General features: G+C 39.6%; 1 protein-coding gene across 1 annotated transcript; it reads left to right on the top strand.

The window, feature by feature from the left end:
* Positions 1–381: 381 nt before the first annotated feature.
* Positions 382–19,713, top strand: TGM1 (transglutaminase 1). The gene is made up of 15 exons (XM_075318995.1): positions 382–465; positions 3,497–3,785; positions 3,904–4,092; positions 4,729–4,947; positions 5,119–5,237; positions 9,416–9,523; positions 9,649–9,823; positions 10,714–10,852; positions 12,276–12,379; positions 12,496–12,584; positions 13,813–13,966; positions 14,222–14,512; positions 16,697–16,857; positions 17,227–17,363; positions 18,390–19,713. The coding sequence occupies exons 2-15, from the start codon at positions 3,506–3,508 to the stop codon at positions 18,526–18,528; spliced, it is 2,304 nt and encodes a 767-aa protein (XP_075175110.1). The 5' UTR covers positions 382–465; positions 3,497–3,505; the 3' UTR covers positions 18,529–19,713.
* Positions 19,714–20,585: the final 872 nt, after the last annotated feature.

Below are 20,585 nucleotides of genomic sequence, written 5' to 3' on the forward strand. Positions count from 1 at the left end.
TAGATGGAATAGGTGAATTGATTGCCTGTGTTGTGTGGTTAGCGACACTTGCTCAGTAGATATTGCTTACACTGCACAAGTGTATTGTACTTGGAAGCAAGCCATTAATACTAGTGGTAAGTTACATGATTTGTATGATGGAACTCATTGTGTTTAACACAATTGTAGGATGCAGGCACAAGAGTGTCACACAATGAGAGGTAGATGTAATACATAGGAGGGTAAGGTGTGTGACAGTGTGAGGTGTGGACAAGAGGCCCTCCTATGGGTGTGAGGTGATGAGCACTGACACTGTTACAAGTTGCACATTCCAAGAATTCCAATTCTTTGGCATGGCATGATATGGGAAGGGCTGACTTATGACGTCTGGATCATATTTTTTAGGTCCACCCCTTGATTTATAGACACCCCCCAAAGCATAAACCGCATCGAGTGGATCTGTCATTATACGTAGCAGCTGTTCAGGTCAGTGCCACATTTACTTCATACTTTAGACTACTGTTCTTACTATATGCGGACTGTTTTATACATGTTTATGGTGGCTCTTGTAAGAGATGGCTGTCTATCTTATTGCTTATTATTGCTGCTATATAGATAGTTCTCTGTTTTGTTAACTTTTACCTGTCTTATAATTTGTTTTACTTGATTTGCTATTTAATAGGGATCAAATCACAAGAGGTTTTACCTGCTAGGGACATATATCAGTTATTTCAGCTTCGAGAGCAATCAAATATGCAGGCAATGCTGTCCGAAAATAGTTGAAATATCTGTTGTGCTTCATAGACAGACAGACAGATAGACAGATAAATCATGTATCTGTTTAAGCTGCTGTGATAACATAGTATAAAGATAATACTACAGGTAAACGCCACAGAAATGAGTGGAGCTACAATGCAGAAAATATGTAATATCATGTACTAGATAGATAGATAGGTAGATAGATAGATAGGTAGATAGATAGAATCATAGATAGATAGATAGATAGATAGATAAATAGATAGATAGATAGATAGATAGATGGATGGATGGATGGATGGATGGATGGATAGAGAGATAGATAGATAGGTAGAGAGATAGGTAGAGAGATAGATAGATAGATAGATAGGTAGGTAGAGAGATAGATAGATAGATGATAGATAGATAGATAGATAATAGATAGATAGGGAGAGCGATAAATAGATACTAGATGATAGATAGATAGATAGATGAATAGATAGATAGATAGAGAGATAGATAGATACTAGATGATAGATAGATAGATAGATAGATAGATAGATAGATGAATAGATAGATAGATAGATAGATAGATGAATAGATAGATAGATAGAGAGATAGATAGATACTAGATGATAGATGGATAGATAGATAGATTTAAGGATGAATGGAAACAGGCATGTGATTGTTTTATATGTATTGTAGACATGAGAACAGAATATTTAGAAAGTCAGAAATGATAATACAACCAAGCAGTAACCACATCATGTGGTGTTATATACTACGTAGATAAAAGAAGATGAGAAGCGGCAGATGGATAGACTGTACTAACTGGATGAAATATGGCATATTCTTTCAAAAATGCATGGCCATCCATGAAACAGTATAATCTCTATGTAGCTCATCTATCTGTATTTTATCTGATTTCTGTCTTGAACATTGAGAAGCTCCCAATTCCTTCTTAGGAATAGTATGTAGGTTTCGACCATCTCTTATGTCCCAGGGGGAAGCAGTGGGTGGCCACACATGAAGTAAAGAGGAGTTCTCCACAGTAGGAGAAACTGCATCTGACAGTTATTGTTAATGCAAAGGGGTCTCGAGTGAGAGGGCGATTATGTAATCCTGATGATGCATAACTTTTATAATTCTAATTAACTATTGAAACAATGGAGCTATGGGTGGAAGCCTGAAATATCCCAATGTGTACAACTGATGACAGTCAATTACTCATACAATGGCTAGGTGAGCCTAGACCAGTTTTGCTGGCTTTCATCCAGGTGAAGTAGTGAAAAACGTATGTAGTTGTGTGCAATAAATAAGAGATGGGTCACTTACAGCACCATTTTTCCCAGGTGAATCAAGGGCTTGTCATACAACATACATTAATAGTACTTCTCTATGTACTTGAGTTATGTGAGTTCTCCAAGAACTAGAACTAGAACTTGCATCTAAAACTGCAAGTGAGACTCCAAGGTGATCTCAGGGGCCATGGACTATGGAGGTGTGATTATTAGTATCAATACAAGTCTGTGCATCCATAGTCTGCGACACTGCACATATTCTATATAGATAACAGGTCTATAGCCTCGCTTTATGGATCCCGCTATCTCATAAGCTGGATTCATACAGCGATTGTTTGTCTTACTCCCTCTACACATATAAAGTATACGTAAAGACTATCCTAATATGGACTATATTTGACCATATTTGTGTATGCCAACTATTTTTGAGACAACTACCCCTCTAGAACCTCTAGAATAATATATGTCGTATCAGCTCTGGGTGGTCATCAGTTTTACTGTATTGGATTATCAAAAATAAAAAACTTCTACAATGACTTTTGTTTTTGGAGTCATCAATTATTTTTCCATGGTCAGCATCTTCATAGATCGGAGATAATTTTGCAGATGTTTTTGTGAAAAGAGATGTCTTCAGTGCTATAGGTGTATCGTGGTCTAAAATATTTAGATTTTCTATTGTAACATGTTACTGAAGCTTTCTACTAATGTTCACGGATACAACTGACATTGAGGGGATTTCTGCACACGTACACAGAAGAAACAGTCCAGTGCATTTTTGTGTGTGTCATGGGAAGGACCCTGCTGAGTGGGGGGAGATCTGCTAGCCGAGGATAAGGGAACTTACACAGAAGGGTGTGGTTACTTGTTGGCAGACCTTCCTCTTTTAATTTCATTTCGTATTTTGGCTGTATGATCAATCGGGTCAGTAAGTGATACTATGGGGTTAAAAACTCATGAGTGGTTTCAACACAGGAAGGAGGTAACAAAAGGGGAGGTTTAAAGTTCATAACAGAAGAGGAGACTGTTCATGGGTCTGCTACTCAGGGCTCGTTACATTCAGTAAGGCAAGACTTCTTCTATTATGTACTATTGCTTTTTGGAACCTACTGTTAATGTGACCTTATTGAGCCACATCTTTCTGCACAGGGGCCCTTTATTGTCTGCTCCTGGCTATAGTGTTTAGGTTCAGGGCTAGACACCAGCTTTATAAGCATTTTTTCTGCAGTGAAAAGTACATATTTAAACAACTACTTTTCTTTAAGATGGTGACTTCCTCTACTTTATAAATCTAAACTGTCAGCATTAATTGCAATGCTAGGAGGATTTATGTGCTAGCTTGTACCGGCATGTAGTCGCAGAAGTAAACTTATGACATGGCAATAGGTTACCTTTATTCAAGAAACTATCCATGAATGTGGAAGTTTACAAGATTATGAGAGTGGGATACTGCATTTTATACCATTATTTATATTCTTTCTCAGATTTAAAACATGTCACGGTATGTGGAGAGGAAGAAGTCTTGGTGGCAACGATGCTGCTCCTGTTGCTCTAGAGGCGAAGATGTTGATGATTACGCGAGAGGACCTGGAGGAACAGGAGGAAGACCTTCAGACAGAGTAACAGGAGACTACACTCCAGGGGGTGACAGAAATTCTGGAGGGGACACAACTACAGGAGGTGGAAATGGTGGGAACAATGATAGACCAAACAGCAACATTGAGCCAGGAAGACCAGGAAATAACAATGACAATCTGCCATCAACACCCACAGGTAAGGAGTAACCCACTCCTCTTTGGCTATTTTTCAGTGGGGTTTTTTTATGATGGTGAATACATCACTAAGCTCTTAAAACACGTTTTCTAAATTCTGTCACTTTTTGGATTTTCAGGAAATTTGCAGATTAAAAGTGTTGACTTACTCAAGTCTCGGTCTGGAGAAAATCGTCGGTCCCATCACACTGATGAGTTTGAATATGATGAATTAATTGTGAGGAGAGGACAACCCTTCCAGATCTGTGTCACCTTCCAAAGAGCCTTCAACCCCAAGAGTGACCAAATCTGTGTCATTCTGAATCTAGGTGAGCGAGAGACAAATTTATTTTCAGGCTTACATATTACATACAACAATCATTATTGTGATTTAGAACAAGCTGCTAAATGCCCTGTCTGAGCTTGTTGTCTATTAAAGGCGCCATTATAGCTGTATAATATTTTAATAGGGTTAACAAGAGGTACTGAGTCATGAGGAGTGTACTGGCCTATAATATTTTATATAGAGGATTCACCATGCAGTACTGCATATGAAATATAGTCTCTTATGGGCAATGCTTGATTTTGGGTTTATGATAGTTTACTGAGTCACACTACTTCCGCCAATTATATAGTTCTCGGTATGAAGATATGTGAATAATTACTCCTAATGATAATAAATGGCTTACGCATAACTTCCTTGTCCTTTAAATTACTATCCATTTACAAGGGGACTAAATATATGCTGTGCCATGATGAGCAATATCAAATGGTAACCTCCTGGCCTGTGTTGTAAAATATTTTATAGAAATATATTCTGGTACACTGTGTTTTATGGAAATATATTGTGGTACAGTGTGTTTTATGAAAATATATTGTGGTACAGTGTGTTTTATGGAAATATATTGTGGTACAGTGTGCTTTGCATTGGGCTATTGATTGAATTGGTTGTTGTTCTCTTTCAGGAAATTCCCAACCCATCACTGTGCCCTTAGTCAAGGAATTCGATGAAGGTGGCTGGGGATGTCAAGTGTCTGAAGCTACTGGACAAAATGTCGTACTTTGGGTGAACACCTCTGCTCAGGCTGCAGTGGGAAAATACCAGCTCAGTGTTAAAAGTGGGGCGGGAACCTACAATGACCCCAAACTGAAGGTCTACGTCCTGTTCAACGCTTGGTGTCGGAGTAAGTGTAACCAAGATTAAACTTGAACCAATGCAGCTTTCTACTATTTTCTTATTTCTCTATTATATTCTACTCTATTTTTTCTTTATCTAGTTTACAAAAAAAATATTTTTATTTAACAGTCGTTCTACACATTAATGACCATTAATGATGATTTTCTGTTGTCTTTAGTGGATTCTGTATTTATGGATAATGAAGCATGGAGACATGAATATGTTCTTAATGAAATGGGAAGAATTTACTATGGCACAGAACATCAAATTGGAGAACGTTCTTGGAATTATGGACAGGTAACCAAAAATGTTAATAGTTAGCGGTCCATCTAAGTTGTTTGACAGTGGACTTAAGGGCACTTTACATGCTGCGATATCGCTATCGATATCGCTAGCGAGCGTACCCGCCCCCGTTGGTTGTGCGTCACGGGCAAATTGCTCCCCGTGGCGCACAACATCGCTTACACCCGTCACACGGACTTACCTTCCCTGCGACATCGCTGTGGCCAGCGAACCGCCTCTTTTCTAAGGGGGCGGTTCATGCGGCGTCACAGCGACATCACACGGCAGCCGTCCAATAGAAGTGGAGGGGCGGAGATGAGCAGGCGGAATATCCCGCCCACCTGCTTCCTTCCTCATTGCCGGAGGACGCAGGTAAGGAGATGTTCGTCGTTCCTGCGGTGTCACACATAGCGATGTGTGCTACCGCAGGAACGACGAACAACCAGCGGCATGCACCACCAACGATATTATGAAAAGGAGCGACGTGTCAACGATCAACGATTTTTGACGCTTTTGCGATCGTTGATCTTCGCTCGTAGCTGACACACGCTGCAATGTCGCGTCACAAACACCATGACCCTGACGATATATCATTAGCGATGTTGCAGCGTGTAAAGTACCCTTAACTCTCTTAGGGTACCTTCACACTTAGCGATGCAGCAGCGATCCGACCAGCGATCTGACCTGGTCAGGATCGCTGCTGCATCGCTACATGGTCGCTGGTGAGCTGTCAAACAGGCAGATCTCACCAGCGACCAGTGAACAGCCCCCAGCCAGCAGCGACGTGCAAGCGACGCTGCGCTTGCACGGAGCCGCCGTCTGGAAGCTGCGGAGACTGGTAACTAAGGTAAACATCGGGTATGGTTACCCGATGTTTACATTAGTTACCAGTGTGAGCAGGGAGCAGGGAGCCGCGCACACTGAGCGCTGGCTCCTTGCTCTCCTAGCTACAGTACACATCGGGTTAATTAACCCGATGTGTAATGCAGCTACATGTGCAGAGAGCAGGGAGCCGCGCACACTGCTTAGCGCTGGCTCCTTGCTCTCCTAGCTGCTGTACACATCGGGTTAATTAACCCGATGTGTACAGCAGCTACATGTGCAGAGAGCCGGAGCCGGCACTGGCAGCGTGAGAGCTGCAGAGGCTGGTAACTAAGGTAAATATCGGGTAACCACCTTGGTTACCCGATGTTTATCTTGGATACAGCTTACCTCAGCTGTCAGACGCCGGCTCCTGCTCCCTGCTCGCTTCATTTGTCGCTCTCTTGCTGTCACACACAGCGATCTGTGTGTCACAGCAGGAGAGCGGCTTTGAAGAAAACGAACCAGGGCTGTGTGTAACGAGCAGCGATCTCGCAGCAGGGGCCAGATCGCTGCTCATTGTCACACACAGCGAGATCGCTAATGAGGTCACTGCTGCGTCACAAAAAGCGTGACTCAGCAGCGATCTCGGCAGCGAGCTCGCTGTGTGTGAAGCACCCCTTAGCCTCTTCCTCAATGTAACACATTCATGATTGTTTGGAGTCAATGAGTGATGATGTCAGGCCAAGGCCTAACAAAAACTCACTGGTTTCCCATACACACAAAAATTAAATGTCCCCACCATGCTCAAATAAGTGTGAAACAGTCACAAAACCCCCTTGGTATAAAAGTCCACAATGTAGAATAAAGTGACAGCACTCATGAGGTTGGCAAAATGTTTTTAAATTGTCCAACTTGTGCATTATCAAGCTCATTTACAGTCTAACCGATGGTTGTGTGTGTATGTGTGTGTGTATACATATACAATACAGACCAAAAGTTTGGACACACCTTCTCATTCAAAGAGTTTTCTTTATTTTCATGACTCTAAAAATTGTAGATTCACATTGAAGGCATCAAAACTATGAATTAAAACATGTGGAAAGAAATACTTAAAAAAGTGTGAATCAACTGAAAATATGTCTTATATTCTAGGTTCTTCAAAGTAGCCACCTTTTGCTTTCATTACTACTTTGCACACTCTTGGCATTCTCTTGATGAGCTTCAAGAGGTAGTCACCAGAAATGGTTTTCCAACAGTCTTGAAGGAGTTCCCAGAGATGCTTAGCACTTGTTGGCCCTTTTACCTTCACTCTGCGCTCCAGATCACCACAAACCATCTCGATTGGGTTCAGGTCTGGTGACTGTGGAGACCAGGTCATCTGGCGTAGCAACCAATCACTCTCCTTCTTAGTCAAATAGCCCTTACACAGCCTGGAGGTGTGCTTGGGGTCACTGTCCTGTTGAAAAATAAATGATGTGCTAACTAAACACAAACCGGATGGAATAGCATGCCTCTGCAAGATGCTGTGGTAGGCATGCTGGTTCTGTATGCCTTCAATTTTGAATAAATCCCCAACAGTGTCAACAGCAAAGCACCCCCACACCATCACACCTCCTCCTCCTCCATGCTTCACGGTGGGAACCAGGCATGTAGAGTCTATCCGGTCACCTTTTCTACAAAGACAGGGTGGTTTGTTCCAAAGATCTCAAATTTGGACTCATCAGACCCAATCACAGATTTCCACTGGTCTAATGTCCATTCCTTGTGTTCTTTAGCCCAAACAAGTCTCTGCTTGTTGCTTGTCCTTAGCAGTGGTTTCCTAGCAGCTATTTTACCATGAAGGCCTGCTGCACAAAGTCTCCTCTTAATAGTTGTTCTAGAGATGAGAAGGTGTGTCCAAACTTTTGGTCTGTACTATATATATATATATATATATATATATATAATATATATATATATATATATATATATATATATATATATATATATATATATGTATATATATATATATATGTGTGTATAAATATGTTATGTGCATAAATGGTTCCGGGAGTGTGCTCTTAAACCAAGTTACTCTTATATCAAAGCGAATTTTCCCATAGAAAATAAATGAAATGCAGACAATTCGTTCCACAACCCAAAAATATTTACTGCATTCATATAAATTTATTACAGTAATACAACATAATGTACAAAATACTGTACAGTATAGTAAAAAGCATATAAAACAAATTAAACTGCACGTTAGTTTACAATAGAATTGTTGGTGTCCAGGAGGTACTATAGAGAGAAAAAATTATGTATAAATGACAACCTTTATTCTTGTATTCTCCTCAAAGTAAGGGCAGAACTAAGCTAAATGTGGGATAGGAATACTGCACAGGCAATTAGATTACTGTACAAGCAATAGCAGAAAGAAAGTACAATACTGTATCCACAAATGCAAATTCATAAACCTGCTATATAGTATATATTGTACTATGGAATATTGAACTTGAGAAAAAAAAAAAAGGATCCAGCATCCAAGTTCCAATTGAATTAAAAGTTTTTCTTTATTCAACAAGGATAAAAGGGTTCTTCCATAATAATAAAATCCAATTTACATGGCAGGGTACAAAAAACGGAACGCGTTTCGAAGTGACAACTCCTTACTTTGGTTCAGATTAAGGAGTTGTCACTCCGAAACGCATTCTGTTTTTTCTACCCTGCCATGTAAATTGGATTTTATTATTATGGAAGAACCCTCTTATCCTTGTTGAATAAAGAAAAACATTTTAATTCAATTGGAACTTGGATGCTGGATCCTTTTTTTTCCCTCAAGTTCAGCGATTACCTGCAGCCCGGTCTGGCTGTTTTCTGATCCCTGCACCATTCCTTTGGTAGTTCTCCAGGTAGGTGAGCTGGTAATTTTTCCTCTTATTGTACAATGGAATATTGTATAGAGTAAAGATGTATAGAATGTTACCTCCAGAGCGGATCAGAGCGCGGTGAAAGGACAGAACCGGAAGTGTACACGGTGGGAATTTGCTCTTATTGGAAAGCATTACTCTTAAACCAAGTTACAAATTTGTAAAAAGCTTTGCCTGTCTTGCAAAACGCTCTCAAACCAAGTTACTCTTAGTCCAAGGTTCCACTGTATAGACACACATATATATATATATATATATATATATATATACATTACAGATGTGTCTTATCATTCATATTTCTGTGGCCTTTATTCTATATTTTTGCGCCATTTTTTATGACATGCCAATAGAGTCCTTATTACCGAATATTGTTATTTTGACTATATGCTGTGAGAACACTAGGTGCATTTATCTTATTGGTAGAACATTTCCTGTTGTTAAATAATGATAATTAAGAAATGTGTTCATTTCCACCTACAGTGTGATAAGGGAGTTCTGGATGCTGTGCTGTTCATACTGGACCGTGGAGGTCTCTCGCCTGCATCAAGAGGCAATCCCATAAATGTTACCCGAGTGATATCTGCCATGGTGAGTATTCACTCTAAAGAATGACTTCATATTGTCCTAAATGTGTATGTTCAAAGTAATGGAATGTGAACTAGTATAATCCGCGCTGTATCCATGCCTCACCAGTCTCCCCACTTCTCTTTCAGGTGAATTCCATGGATGACAATGGTGTTGTTGCTGGAAGCTGGTCTGGTGAATATGCTGATGGTGTGAATCCTGTTGCTTGGGTGGGCAGTGTTGATATTCTGCTCCGGTATCACCAGACTGGAGCCCCTGTAAAATATGGCCAGTGCTGGGTTTTTGCTGCTGTAACAACAACAGGTGGGAACACGGTTTAAGAAGTTTTGTATTATTAGATTCCACATAAAGTGATATAGCTAGATTTTATTTAAAGATTTTTTTTTTAGTTTTTGTTTTCAGCAGCCAGTGGCCCCAAGTAAGATAAACATTATAGATGCAATTTTTTACCCTTTACTGGTAAATATCAAGAATGTAGAGGGCTATGTTTTTTCATTAGAAAGGTCCCCCAATGATAAGCTGATTCCATGGTGTCCCATTGTGAGGAGTCTCAGCAATAAGCCAGAATTACTTATTCAGATGTCCGTGAATCACTTATTGGTACTATCCACCAAAAACATGCTGAGCTATCTACCAAAACCGGCGATGTGCTATTCACCAAAACCGGTGATGTGCTATCCACCAAAACCGGTGATGTGCTATCCACCAAAACCGGCGATGTGCTATCCACCAAAACCGGTGATGTGCTATCCACAAAAACCGGTGATGTGCTATCCACTAAAACCGGTGATGTGCTGTCCACCAAAACTGGTGATGTGCTGTCCACCAAATCCGGTGATGTGCTATCCACCAAAACCGGTGATGAGCTATCCACCAAAACCGGTGATGAGCTATCCACCAAAACCGGTAACGTGCTATCCACCAAAACCGGTCTTGAGGAACTTTCACTGGTAAAAGATGGGGGCAATTAAGCTTTTTTAGTTTAAAGGACTGTCTGTATATTGTCCAAATGAGCCATAAGAGTACTGCTTTTTTAGCCACTATTAAACAAAGGTAAATGCAATATTACAACTGGAGGAATATTTTTGTATTGAAATTATCCCTTAAACACATAAAACTGTACATTAAATGGATGTAGCAAATAGTATTTTTCTACATATACCATGGCCTGACTTGCACACTTCTTCGTTCAGTGCTCCGCTGTCTTGGAATCCCAGGACGTACTATTACCAATTTCGCTTCTGCTCATGACACTGATGGAAATCTCACTTTTGATGTTTATTTTGATGAAAACATGAAGCCACTGGAGGATAAGAACAGTGACTCTGTCTGGTGAGCATCAAACATATTTATACTAAATAATAGTGAATTTTGGATAAACATATGTAAAACCTCTGGGATGACCAGCTGTGATGAGAAAAATGTCTTTTAAAGGGGTAGTCTTCTCAAAAGAAACTGAAAACCTACCAGAGAAAATGTGGTGATAATAAATGGGTGGTCCTTTAACCCCTTCACCCCGGGCAATTTTCCGTTTTTCATTTTCGTTTTTCCCTCCCCCTTAACTTTTTTTATTTTTCCGTCAATTTTGCTATATGAGGGCTTGTTTTTTTGGGATGAGTTGTACTTTTGAAAGAAATCATTAGTTTTTACTATATAGTGTACTGGAAAATAAGAAAAAAAAATTCCAAGAAGTGCGATGAAATTGCATAAAAAGTGCAATTGCACAACTGTTTTTGGGGTATTTTATTCACCATGTTCACTATGTGGTAAGACTGATGTGTCCATATCATGCCTCCTGTCAGTACATGTTCAAAGATACCAAACATGTATACTTTTACTTTTATCTAATGGGTTAAAAAAAATTCAGAAGTTTGTCCAAAAGAAGGGTCCCGCTTTTGGCGCCATTTTCCGAGACCTGTAGCGTTCTTATTTTTTGGGATCTGGGGCTTAGTGATGGCTTATTTTTTGCGTCTTGCATTGGTATTTTAAATTATACCTTTTTTTAAATTTTATGCAGAACAAAAAAATTTAATTGTTGCGTTTGTTTGGAAATTTCCTCTCACCACACTGTGTACCAATCAGATTAATTGATTAATATTTTGATAGCTCTGAACGCAGCAATACCAAATATGTGTATATCTTTTAAACTGTTTTATTTTCAATGGGGCAAATGGGAGGTGATTTGAACTTTAAGGTTTTTTTATTTTTTCATATTTTTAAAAACTTTTTTTTTACATTTTTCTTTATTTTACTAGTCACCCTAGGTAACTTTATCACTGCACAGTCTGATCGCTTGTGCATTTCTGTTGATCTTTCCTGTGAGAGCCGGCGTTCTGTCATCACATGACCAGTCGCTACCATGGTAACCATCAGCTCCCTCTGAATGTGTCATGGGGCCGATAATGGCAGAGGAAAACGGCGCAATCTCCGCCTCTGCCATTTAAATCGCGCTGTCAGTATTTGACAGTGCAATATAAAGGGATAACAGGCGCGGCTGGATCGCGGATCCACCTGCGCCTGTAAGCCACATATCTCTACCTGATCAGCTCAGTAGAGATGTGCCAGGAATACCGCGGGCTCACCTCTGGAGTCCGCGGTTACTGGAAAGAGGTCATCAAGGACATACCAGTATATCCTTGGTCATAAAGGGGTTTTAAAAAAGATGCTATTTCAAAAATTAAATATTACCTATGAATAGGGAACAGCTGTAACACTAGGAGTCTGTGTACTAATGTTTACATGTGCATCTCTCAAGGAACTATCACTGTTGGAATGACTGCTGGATGACCCGTCCTGACCTACCAGCTGGATACAATGGATGGCAAGCCATTGATGCCACACCTCAAGAGACCAGCAATGGTAATTGACAGTCATATAGACTGTTATCCATTATTCTGTTTTACCTTCAGATTCCTACTTTTGAAATTCTAGTTCTGCTTTAGACCTTAAATTGTATCATCTCTTATTTTTTTCAGGTATATACTGCTGTGGTCCTTGTCCTCTCCTCGCTGTCAAGAATGGTTTAGTGAATATCAACTACGATGCTCCTTTCCTTTTTGCAGAGGTAATTATATATAGGTGCGACCAGTAATATTGATGATTAATTTAATTAAATGTTGCGATACTAATTGCTATGAAATTGCCAAAAGAGGTAACGCGGGCGTAATGTAGTCTCTTATAATGTCCACAATTGCATCCACAACGCTGACAGTCCCTACATTCCATCTGCACCTAATTTATATAAGCAGAAAACCATAAGAAAATGTACATTTGTGAAACCAACATTACTGTGATTTCTTTGATACCTGGAGAACCCTTGGTTAAAGGTGTTCTCCAGGTAAAAAAAAAAAAAAAATATTGTCCTTAGAAATACATTTGTAATTAAGTAAAAAAGTAAATCATGATTGTTTTGTCTAAGGAGGTAATCACCATAGAATTAAAATAGCTACATCCAGACAGAAACTTGTCATAGAATGTTAATAGGGATAAGTGTCTGTGAGCATGTCCTATAGGGAGCTCTGCTACCCTATCCCTTTCATGTATAGGAATTTGTGCTCCAAATGGATATATTCTCATCCAACACTGGAAATACCAGGGGTGCTGAAGTAAAAAGAGGCTGCTCACAATGAAGTTCATCTTGTTTGATCTAATATTAGAGATACCAAAATTGCTGAGGTAAGAAAAGGCTGCTCACACTACTGTCCACCCTGTCTGATCAAATACTAGATATACCAGGAGTGCTGTGTTAAGAAGAGGCTGCTCACATTGCTGCCCACCCCGTCTATTTGATTTAATACTGGAGATACCAGGAATGCTGTGGTAAGGAGAGGCTGCTCACACTGCTGTCTACACTGTCTTTCTGCCAACACTTGGTCTAGGTATTTCCAGGTTACAGTAGTGGAGCTTCCTACTGTACATGCTCACATGCACCTTTTCTAGTAACATACTAGAACAGGTTTATGTCAGTGTAACAAGGCAGTGTCTATTAGTGATTACCTCTCTAGACAAAATGATTGTGATTTGTTAATTAAAAGTATTTAGTAATTTATTTCTCATGAGATTTCTTATTATTTATTTATTTATATTACTGGAGAACCCCTTTAATGAAAACCTGCAAACTTAATGTGAAGAAAACATCACATAATACAAATTCAATATAGGGAAAAGTATTCACAAGGCTAGATATTGAATAGAGGTTATAACAGTGGAATTTTGCAAATTGCTAAGTTGTCCCTCAATAAAAATCTTGTAAATATGAATATAGACTAAAATGTCTGTTGTGTGCAATGTAGGTGAACAGTGACAAGGTTTTTTACCAACGAACAGCAAATGGGAAATTTAAAAAGGTCCATGTGGAGGAAAGAGCAGTTGGACACTGTATCAGCACCAAAGCAGTTGGATCTAATGCAAGGGAAGACATCACGTATCTATACAAACATCAAGAAGGTAACCAGATGACATAACCAGCTTTATTAGAGTCTGTATTCAGAGTAATTAGACTAGCCCAACAAACAGTCTTTTGGATAAATCATTTAAAATGAGTTTTGTGGTCATTTCTATACAGTGCACTTATTTTGTCATTTACATGTGTTTACTGTTTACAGTATATATCTCATAGTATTGAGCACATCAAAATTCTATAATAAGATTACATTATCTTAAATCATGAATCTCTAATCATTAATGCCTTCACACTACCAGGATCCGCAGAGGAGCGTAATGCAGTGCGTACAGCAGCACAGTATGGTAATAAACCAATGCCAGACGTGGAGGCAGATACAGGCGATACCGGAGATGTCGCACTTAGCATTGAGTCGCAGGATGGTGTATCCATGGGCAGTGACATTAATGTCCGTATCCTATTGAAGAATGGTTGTGGAAGTCGTCGTACTGTAACTTTATCGATGGCCATTGCTGTTATGTACTACAATGGAGTCTGCAAAGAATCATTCAAGAATGAAGACTGCAGTGTATCACTGAACCCAGGAGAAGGTAAAATATTTCTAGTCTATTTTTATTTGTTTGCCTATTCATGAATATATTCCATGCAACTGTGAATTTGTATATAAAGGAAATACGTGCTTGTGCAGTATTATGTATATAATGTTAAGAATTATTATGATGTGAACTTAATCAAGTCAGATATGTCACTCGAAGTTACAGTTTGCCTACTTGGGACACAGCATACAAAGAGAGCAATCACTGGAGAAGGACATCATGGTTAAAAGAAAAGAAGGAACAAGGTGAAGATCAGCAACCCGATAGTATCAAGCCATCAAGATAATGGTGGAGAAGACTCTGGTAGACCTATCTAGGGGGACGCAAGATCGATCTTCCTACAAAGCTTTCATCCATCAAATCACCTTCAAAATGTGGTGCTGGAGAAAGATGTTATCAATATCATGGATGGCAAGAAGTACAAACAAATCAATTTTGAAACAAATCAAGACAGACATGTCACTCGAAGCAAAGCTATGAATTGCTTACTTTGGACACATCATACAAAGAGAGCAATCACTTGCGAAGGGCATCATGATAGGAAAACTTAATGAAACACAATCAAATAAGTAGACCAGCAACCCGATGGCTTGACACAATCAAGAAAACGTGAGAGAAGACTCTGGTGGACCTATCTAGGCTTGCACAATATAGATCTTCCTACAGAGTGTTCATCAATCAAGTCGCCATGGTTCAAGATCGAGCTGAAGTCTGTTAAATAATAGCAATATTGATACTTATTTTCAAAACCTCAAAGATTGGTTGTTACTGTAACACCCACATGTCAAACCAATAGGCTCCAGGAAACTGTGATATGGGCAGTTGTTGGTTACGATTTAAAGTTTTCTTATACCTATCATTGTTTTTCCTTAAAGAAGGTTATCAAGAACTGATATATTGATGATCTTTTCAGAAGTCGTATGATAAGTCATCAATGTCAGATAAGTGAGATCTAAAATGGAGTGACACCATGATCCGTTGGCAGCTGGATATAAAATTTGTATGAAGTTCATAAAGCACAGCCCCGTACATTGTTTATTGGTCGTTCTTGTGTGCTACACCTTACCTTGTATTCAACTGAGTAGAAGATAAGGTACCACACCTGAGATTGCCCACTCCTTAGGGGTACTTCACACACAGCGAGATCGCTACTGAAATCACTGCTGAGTCACGTTTTTTGTGACGCAACAGTGACCTCATTAGCGATCTCGCTGTGTGTGACACTAAGCAGCGATCTGGCCCCTGCTGTGAGATCGCTGCTCGTTACACACAGCCCTGGTTCATTTTTTTATTGTTGCTCTCCCGCTGATAAGCACACATCGCTGTGTGTGACAGTGAGAGAGTAACAATCCTGAATGTGCAGGGAGCAGGAGCCGGCGTCTGACAACCTGCGGTAAGCTGTAACCAAGGTAAACATTGGGTAACCAAGGTGGTTACCCGATATTTACCTTCGTTACCAGCCTCCGCAGCTCTCACGCTGCCAGTGCCGGCTCCTGCTCCCTGCACATGCTAAGCTAAGCGGTGTGCACTGGTAACTAAGGTAAACATCGGGTAACCATACCCGATGTTTACCTTAGTTACCAGTGTCCGCAGCTTCCAGACGCCGGCTCCGTGCAAGCGCAGCGTCGCTTGCACGTTGCTGCTGGCTGGGGGCTGGTCACTGGTCGCTGGTGAGATCTGCCTGTTTGACAGCTCACCAGTGACCATGTAGCGACGCAGCAGCGATCCTGACCAGGTCAGATCGCTGGTGGGATCGCTGCTGCGTCGCTAAAGTGTGACGGTACCCTTACAGTGTTTATATCTGAGGCTGGGCAAATAACAGCTTATCAGTGAAATTCTGGACGCCCACCAATTTCATATTGATTGAAAGGTCATCAATATGTTAACCCCAGACCACCCCTTTAAGTTTTCCTATATCCAGTAGTAGCCATTCAGTACCATATGTGCACTTGTGCAAATGCACAGGGGCCAAGTAGGGAAGGAGACCAATGGCCACTTAAAAGTAAAAACTCTGTCTATTAGATCAACTCTAGTGGAATGTCATGGATTACAATCACTGATAGAGACAACAAAAAGAAGATATCTATGATATGAGACTCTATGATAAGCTAATTTAGAGCAAAGGTTACACATACTTTTCTCCTAAATTTTTAATTTCTGCAATTTCTCTTTTTATAGCCAAGGCAGTGGGAATGACGGTGTCTTACAATGAATATCGTACACAACTGGTGGATCAGTCAGCCATGATGTTAACTGTATCTGGAATTGTTAAAGAATCTGGACAGAAATTGGCAAAACAGCACACATTTAGAATAAGGACCCCAGATCTCATCATCAAGGTATCAAAGCTTCTATATGTTTTAATTATCATCTATATATTTATTAAGTATTAAAGTATATATACCATAGGCTAGGAAGTAGGCTATTGCTTACATCAAAGTAACAATTGCTCTTAAATCCATTAATGACCATGATGGACGTCATTGTTTTAGATCCCACTAATGTAGTTATAATGATAGGTTGAAGAAAGTATTTGCAGGGTGGGTAATAGTCACATTGCACAAGCAAATAATACCGGAGAAATCAATCAGTATAGATCTACCCTAACATTTATGTAATACTGGATATGTCTAAAATGTTATACAAAGATACTGAAATATGTGTCAGCAATGTAGTACTAAACTCCTTCCATGATATCATTATTACAGGTCCACGGTGAAGCAGTTGTAGGTCAACAAATTGTGGCAGAAATCATCTTCCAGAACCCTCTCCAAACTACTTTGCACAATGGCTGCTTCCATGTTGAAGGTCCTGGTCTGCAGAGGCCAAAGATTGTACAAGTTGGGTAAGTATATCACTCAGATCTTTTATTCTTCATTTTTACCCATAGTGTTCTATACTGATATTGATACAGTGCTGCGTGACTATAAAATCCAAATATGTGGTAATACAGGTTTGGATTTTATTGATGGACAAGTAATTTTGCCTTTATGACATTTCTTAGTAGACCATGGGTATAGGTTTGGTACACATTATAGGAGAGACATGTAGACTTTAGAGTTCCTGGTGTCCCAAAGGAAGAACATTTGAATCCCGACAAAATTACACAGGATAATTCCATCATTATTATTACACAACCCCAGAATACATAGGAAATCCAGCAACACAACCAATAAACGAATAGGGACTTCAACAATTTCAGCAGCATCAAACTAACAAAAAATACAAGTCCAACATTTATCAAATATCATTTTCTGTCTTCTAAGGTACAAGCAAAGCCGAATTCCTCTTGGAATTTAAAAAAGAATCCAAAAAAGAATAAACAAATACATAGAAGGTCAAAATGACTTGCTGTGTACATGTTGTGTATTTTGGGACTTGGAACCGTCTTCTGCTTTAACGACAGCGCTTGTACACCAGCATCTAAATATGCCCTGTACACTGACCCATAGGGTGTTTAGACCAGTTTTGTTGCCCATGGCTATCACATTGGCTACTTCTTCCTTACAAGGAATAGTATTAGTAATGCTTGATAGAGGTAAATTTGTTATATTATAGCAACATTTCTTCAGTTCTGCTAAAGATATAAAGATATGGTTGCTAAGAAAATACATATATATATACATATATATATCTATCTATCTCTCTCCCTCTCTCTCTCTCTCTCTCTCTCTCTATATATATATATATATATATATGTGTGTGTGTGTGTATATATATATATATATACTGTATTGTTTGTTTAAATAATACCATGGTGAACAGATTAATATCCAAATCTGTTCTTTCTTTGACATGAGAATATGTCGCCATATCATAAACCCTATAGCCTTCATTGTCTGACACCATGTATGCTTCCTTTCCTCTACAGAGATGTTGGGCCGTTGAAGACTATTTCCATCACAGAGCGATTTACACCTCGACGTATTGGCTCTCGTCAGCTGGTGGCAAGCTTTGAGAGCGATGAGATGAGCTTAGTCCATGGAGTCGCTGATGTTATGGTACAATGAGGATTTGATTCTGAGCCAAATTCACTTTTATTCAGAGCCAACATGTATTAACTGTTCAGTATTACTTGAGATCATGAAAACAGGACTATAAAAAAAAATACTGAATATTGTAATTTTGTTAATCCACTTCTCTATTATGCCAAGATATCCTAAAGGGCTAATGTAGCATAATTACAGATATGACAAATGTGACAGTGGACACCTACTAGTGGAAAACACTGTAAGCTATTTATTTAATCTGATTTAAGAACCTACCCAACCAATATGATGCCTTTCTCATTGCCTGTACTGCTTGCTAATATATTATTTATTCTATTCACATAGATTTTTGGGAAAAAAAGTGTCATTTTACAAGTATGTGGTATTCACAAACACATGACACATAGTACTTACCTTCGGGCACATGTATAATAGAAGAAAGAAATGAAATGATCCTTTAAAAATATTAATGCAGCCGTCACATTCTGTAAAATATAGCACAAGTGTTTGTATAAAAATCAAAGAAATAGGAAAATAGAATATGCAATATCTCCAAACTAAAAGTCATACCCATCATTCTCCGATCTGTATATACCTGTAGCATGTGACATGCTTAATATTTCAATGAAGAAACCTAAAAGTGTACATAGCAAAAGGGCCAAGAAGAACACAAACATCCCACCTACCCTACCCATCTGCCCACCCTTTTTCCTCTCCATCCACTATTACCTGACAAAGAAGTTGTTTATTTTACATATATAATGTATTTTCTCTGCAAATAGTCTTTTTATAATATGAAGGTAATACTGTTATGATGTTCTATGATTAATTTATCCTCCCACAAGGTTCAGACGTAGCGGAGCTGTACTAGGCACTTGGGATTGTCTCGCACTGCGTGGTTTTCACATCAATGAATAAAGACAATGTGATAGATGTATGTACAGTCCTGATGTCTACATTGTAATAACACAGTGTTTTGAGCACAAATCTAGTAATCAGAGTCAGCCTGCTCCGCCTGTATGTGCGGTGTGCACGTAATAATATGGAGTGCCACATTGCCGTATTTTACCGGTCTGTATCCGTTTATGGAACCGATATGTGACTGCATAGACAGACTGTGATATGAAAAAGCACTGGATTTAACTGTGCACTTTTATTTGTTAATTATATTTTATTGTTTCAATAAATATTTTATATTATTCTCTATGTGTTTTGTTTCCTGATTGAAAACTATAGGTGAAATAAGGGGAGTTTTACAAAAATGAATTATTTTGGGGAAAAAAGATGGTGTGTTAAAACAGTTTGTTAGGTGATGGGTGATGTGTATTTACCTGGGCATCCCTACTGCCAACATCAACAGCCTCAAATAGTCATTCTATTTACATGACGCTCTCATCATGATGATGTGTAATTTGCTCTGAATATAACATACAGTATAAAGGTTTCATTATGACCTGCCTCAAGCCGAACACAGGACCTCTTAGTATTACTGTCTAAGTGTATAAAACGTATGTAGCACCCAGGGATATGACCCCAAGACGTACTCGGTTCAGGGCAGTGTACATCTTGGGGATGTCACGATGGTGGCCGTTACCCGATTCCATGCCCTGGGCCCTTTTTGTAATGGGGATATTTACAGGAGATTGGTGGATAAAGTTTATTCGTGACGCCACTTGCGGTGTTGCGGCTATATGTATGGAGCCGCCACTGCAGAATGTCTCTACTGGAGCTGATGGTATGAGAGGCTAGTATGGTAATCCCTCCGCAAGTAGCGTATTGCCGCAGTGGGTGTATGGTGCTGTGGGCGTCGGAAGAAGTCCAGTCAGGTATTCAGTGCAACTGGTTTACTCACTTTGGATGTTAACTGGTTGCCCGACGTCAGCTGGTTTCACCTCCAGATCCCCTTCGTCCCAGTGCCAGTCTGGTTCTCTGGTACCTTCTTCACCTGCACCTGTCTCTGGTAAGTGGGTCCCCGTGGTATGGAACACTGGGGTCCTCGGTCTGTGGTTTGTCCACTTCTGTCCGCCTGACGGTAGCGTGAACCCTGTGGCGTTGGAGTCTCTTGTCCTATCCCCGGT

This window comes from Anomaloglossus baeobatrachus, chromosome 1 (genome assembly GCF_048569485.1).
Source record: "Anomaloglossus baeobatrachus isolate aAnoBae1 chromosome 1, aAnoBae1.hap1, whole genome shotgun sequence".
NCBI lineage: Eukaryota > Metazoa > Chordata > Amphibia > Anura > Aromobatidae > Anomaloglossus > Anomaloglossus baeobatrachus.

What these genes read in the sequence shown, in the direction of transcription:
- TGM1 (XM_075318995.1), top strand. Translation starts at nt 3,506, where the DNA reads ATGTCACGGTATGTGGAGAGGAAGAAGTCTTGGTGGCAACGATGCTGC. An exon ending in ATCACTGAACCCAGGAGAAG is followed by an intron (nt 14,513 to 16,696) that starts GTAAAATATTTC and finishes CTCTTTTTATAG; the next exon opens with CCAAGGCAGTGGGAATGACG. An exon ending in CCAAAGATTGTACAAGTTGG is followed by an intron (nt 17,364 to 18,389) that starts GTAAGTATATCA and finishes TTTCCTCTACAG; the next exon opens with AGATGTTGGGCCGTTGAAGA.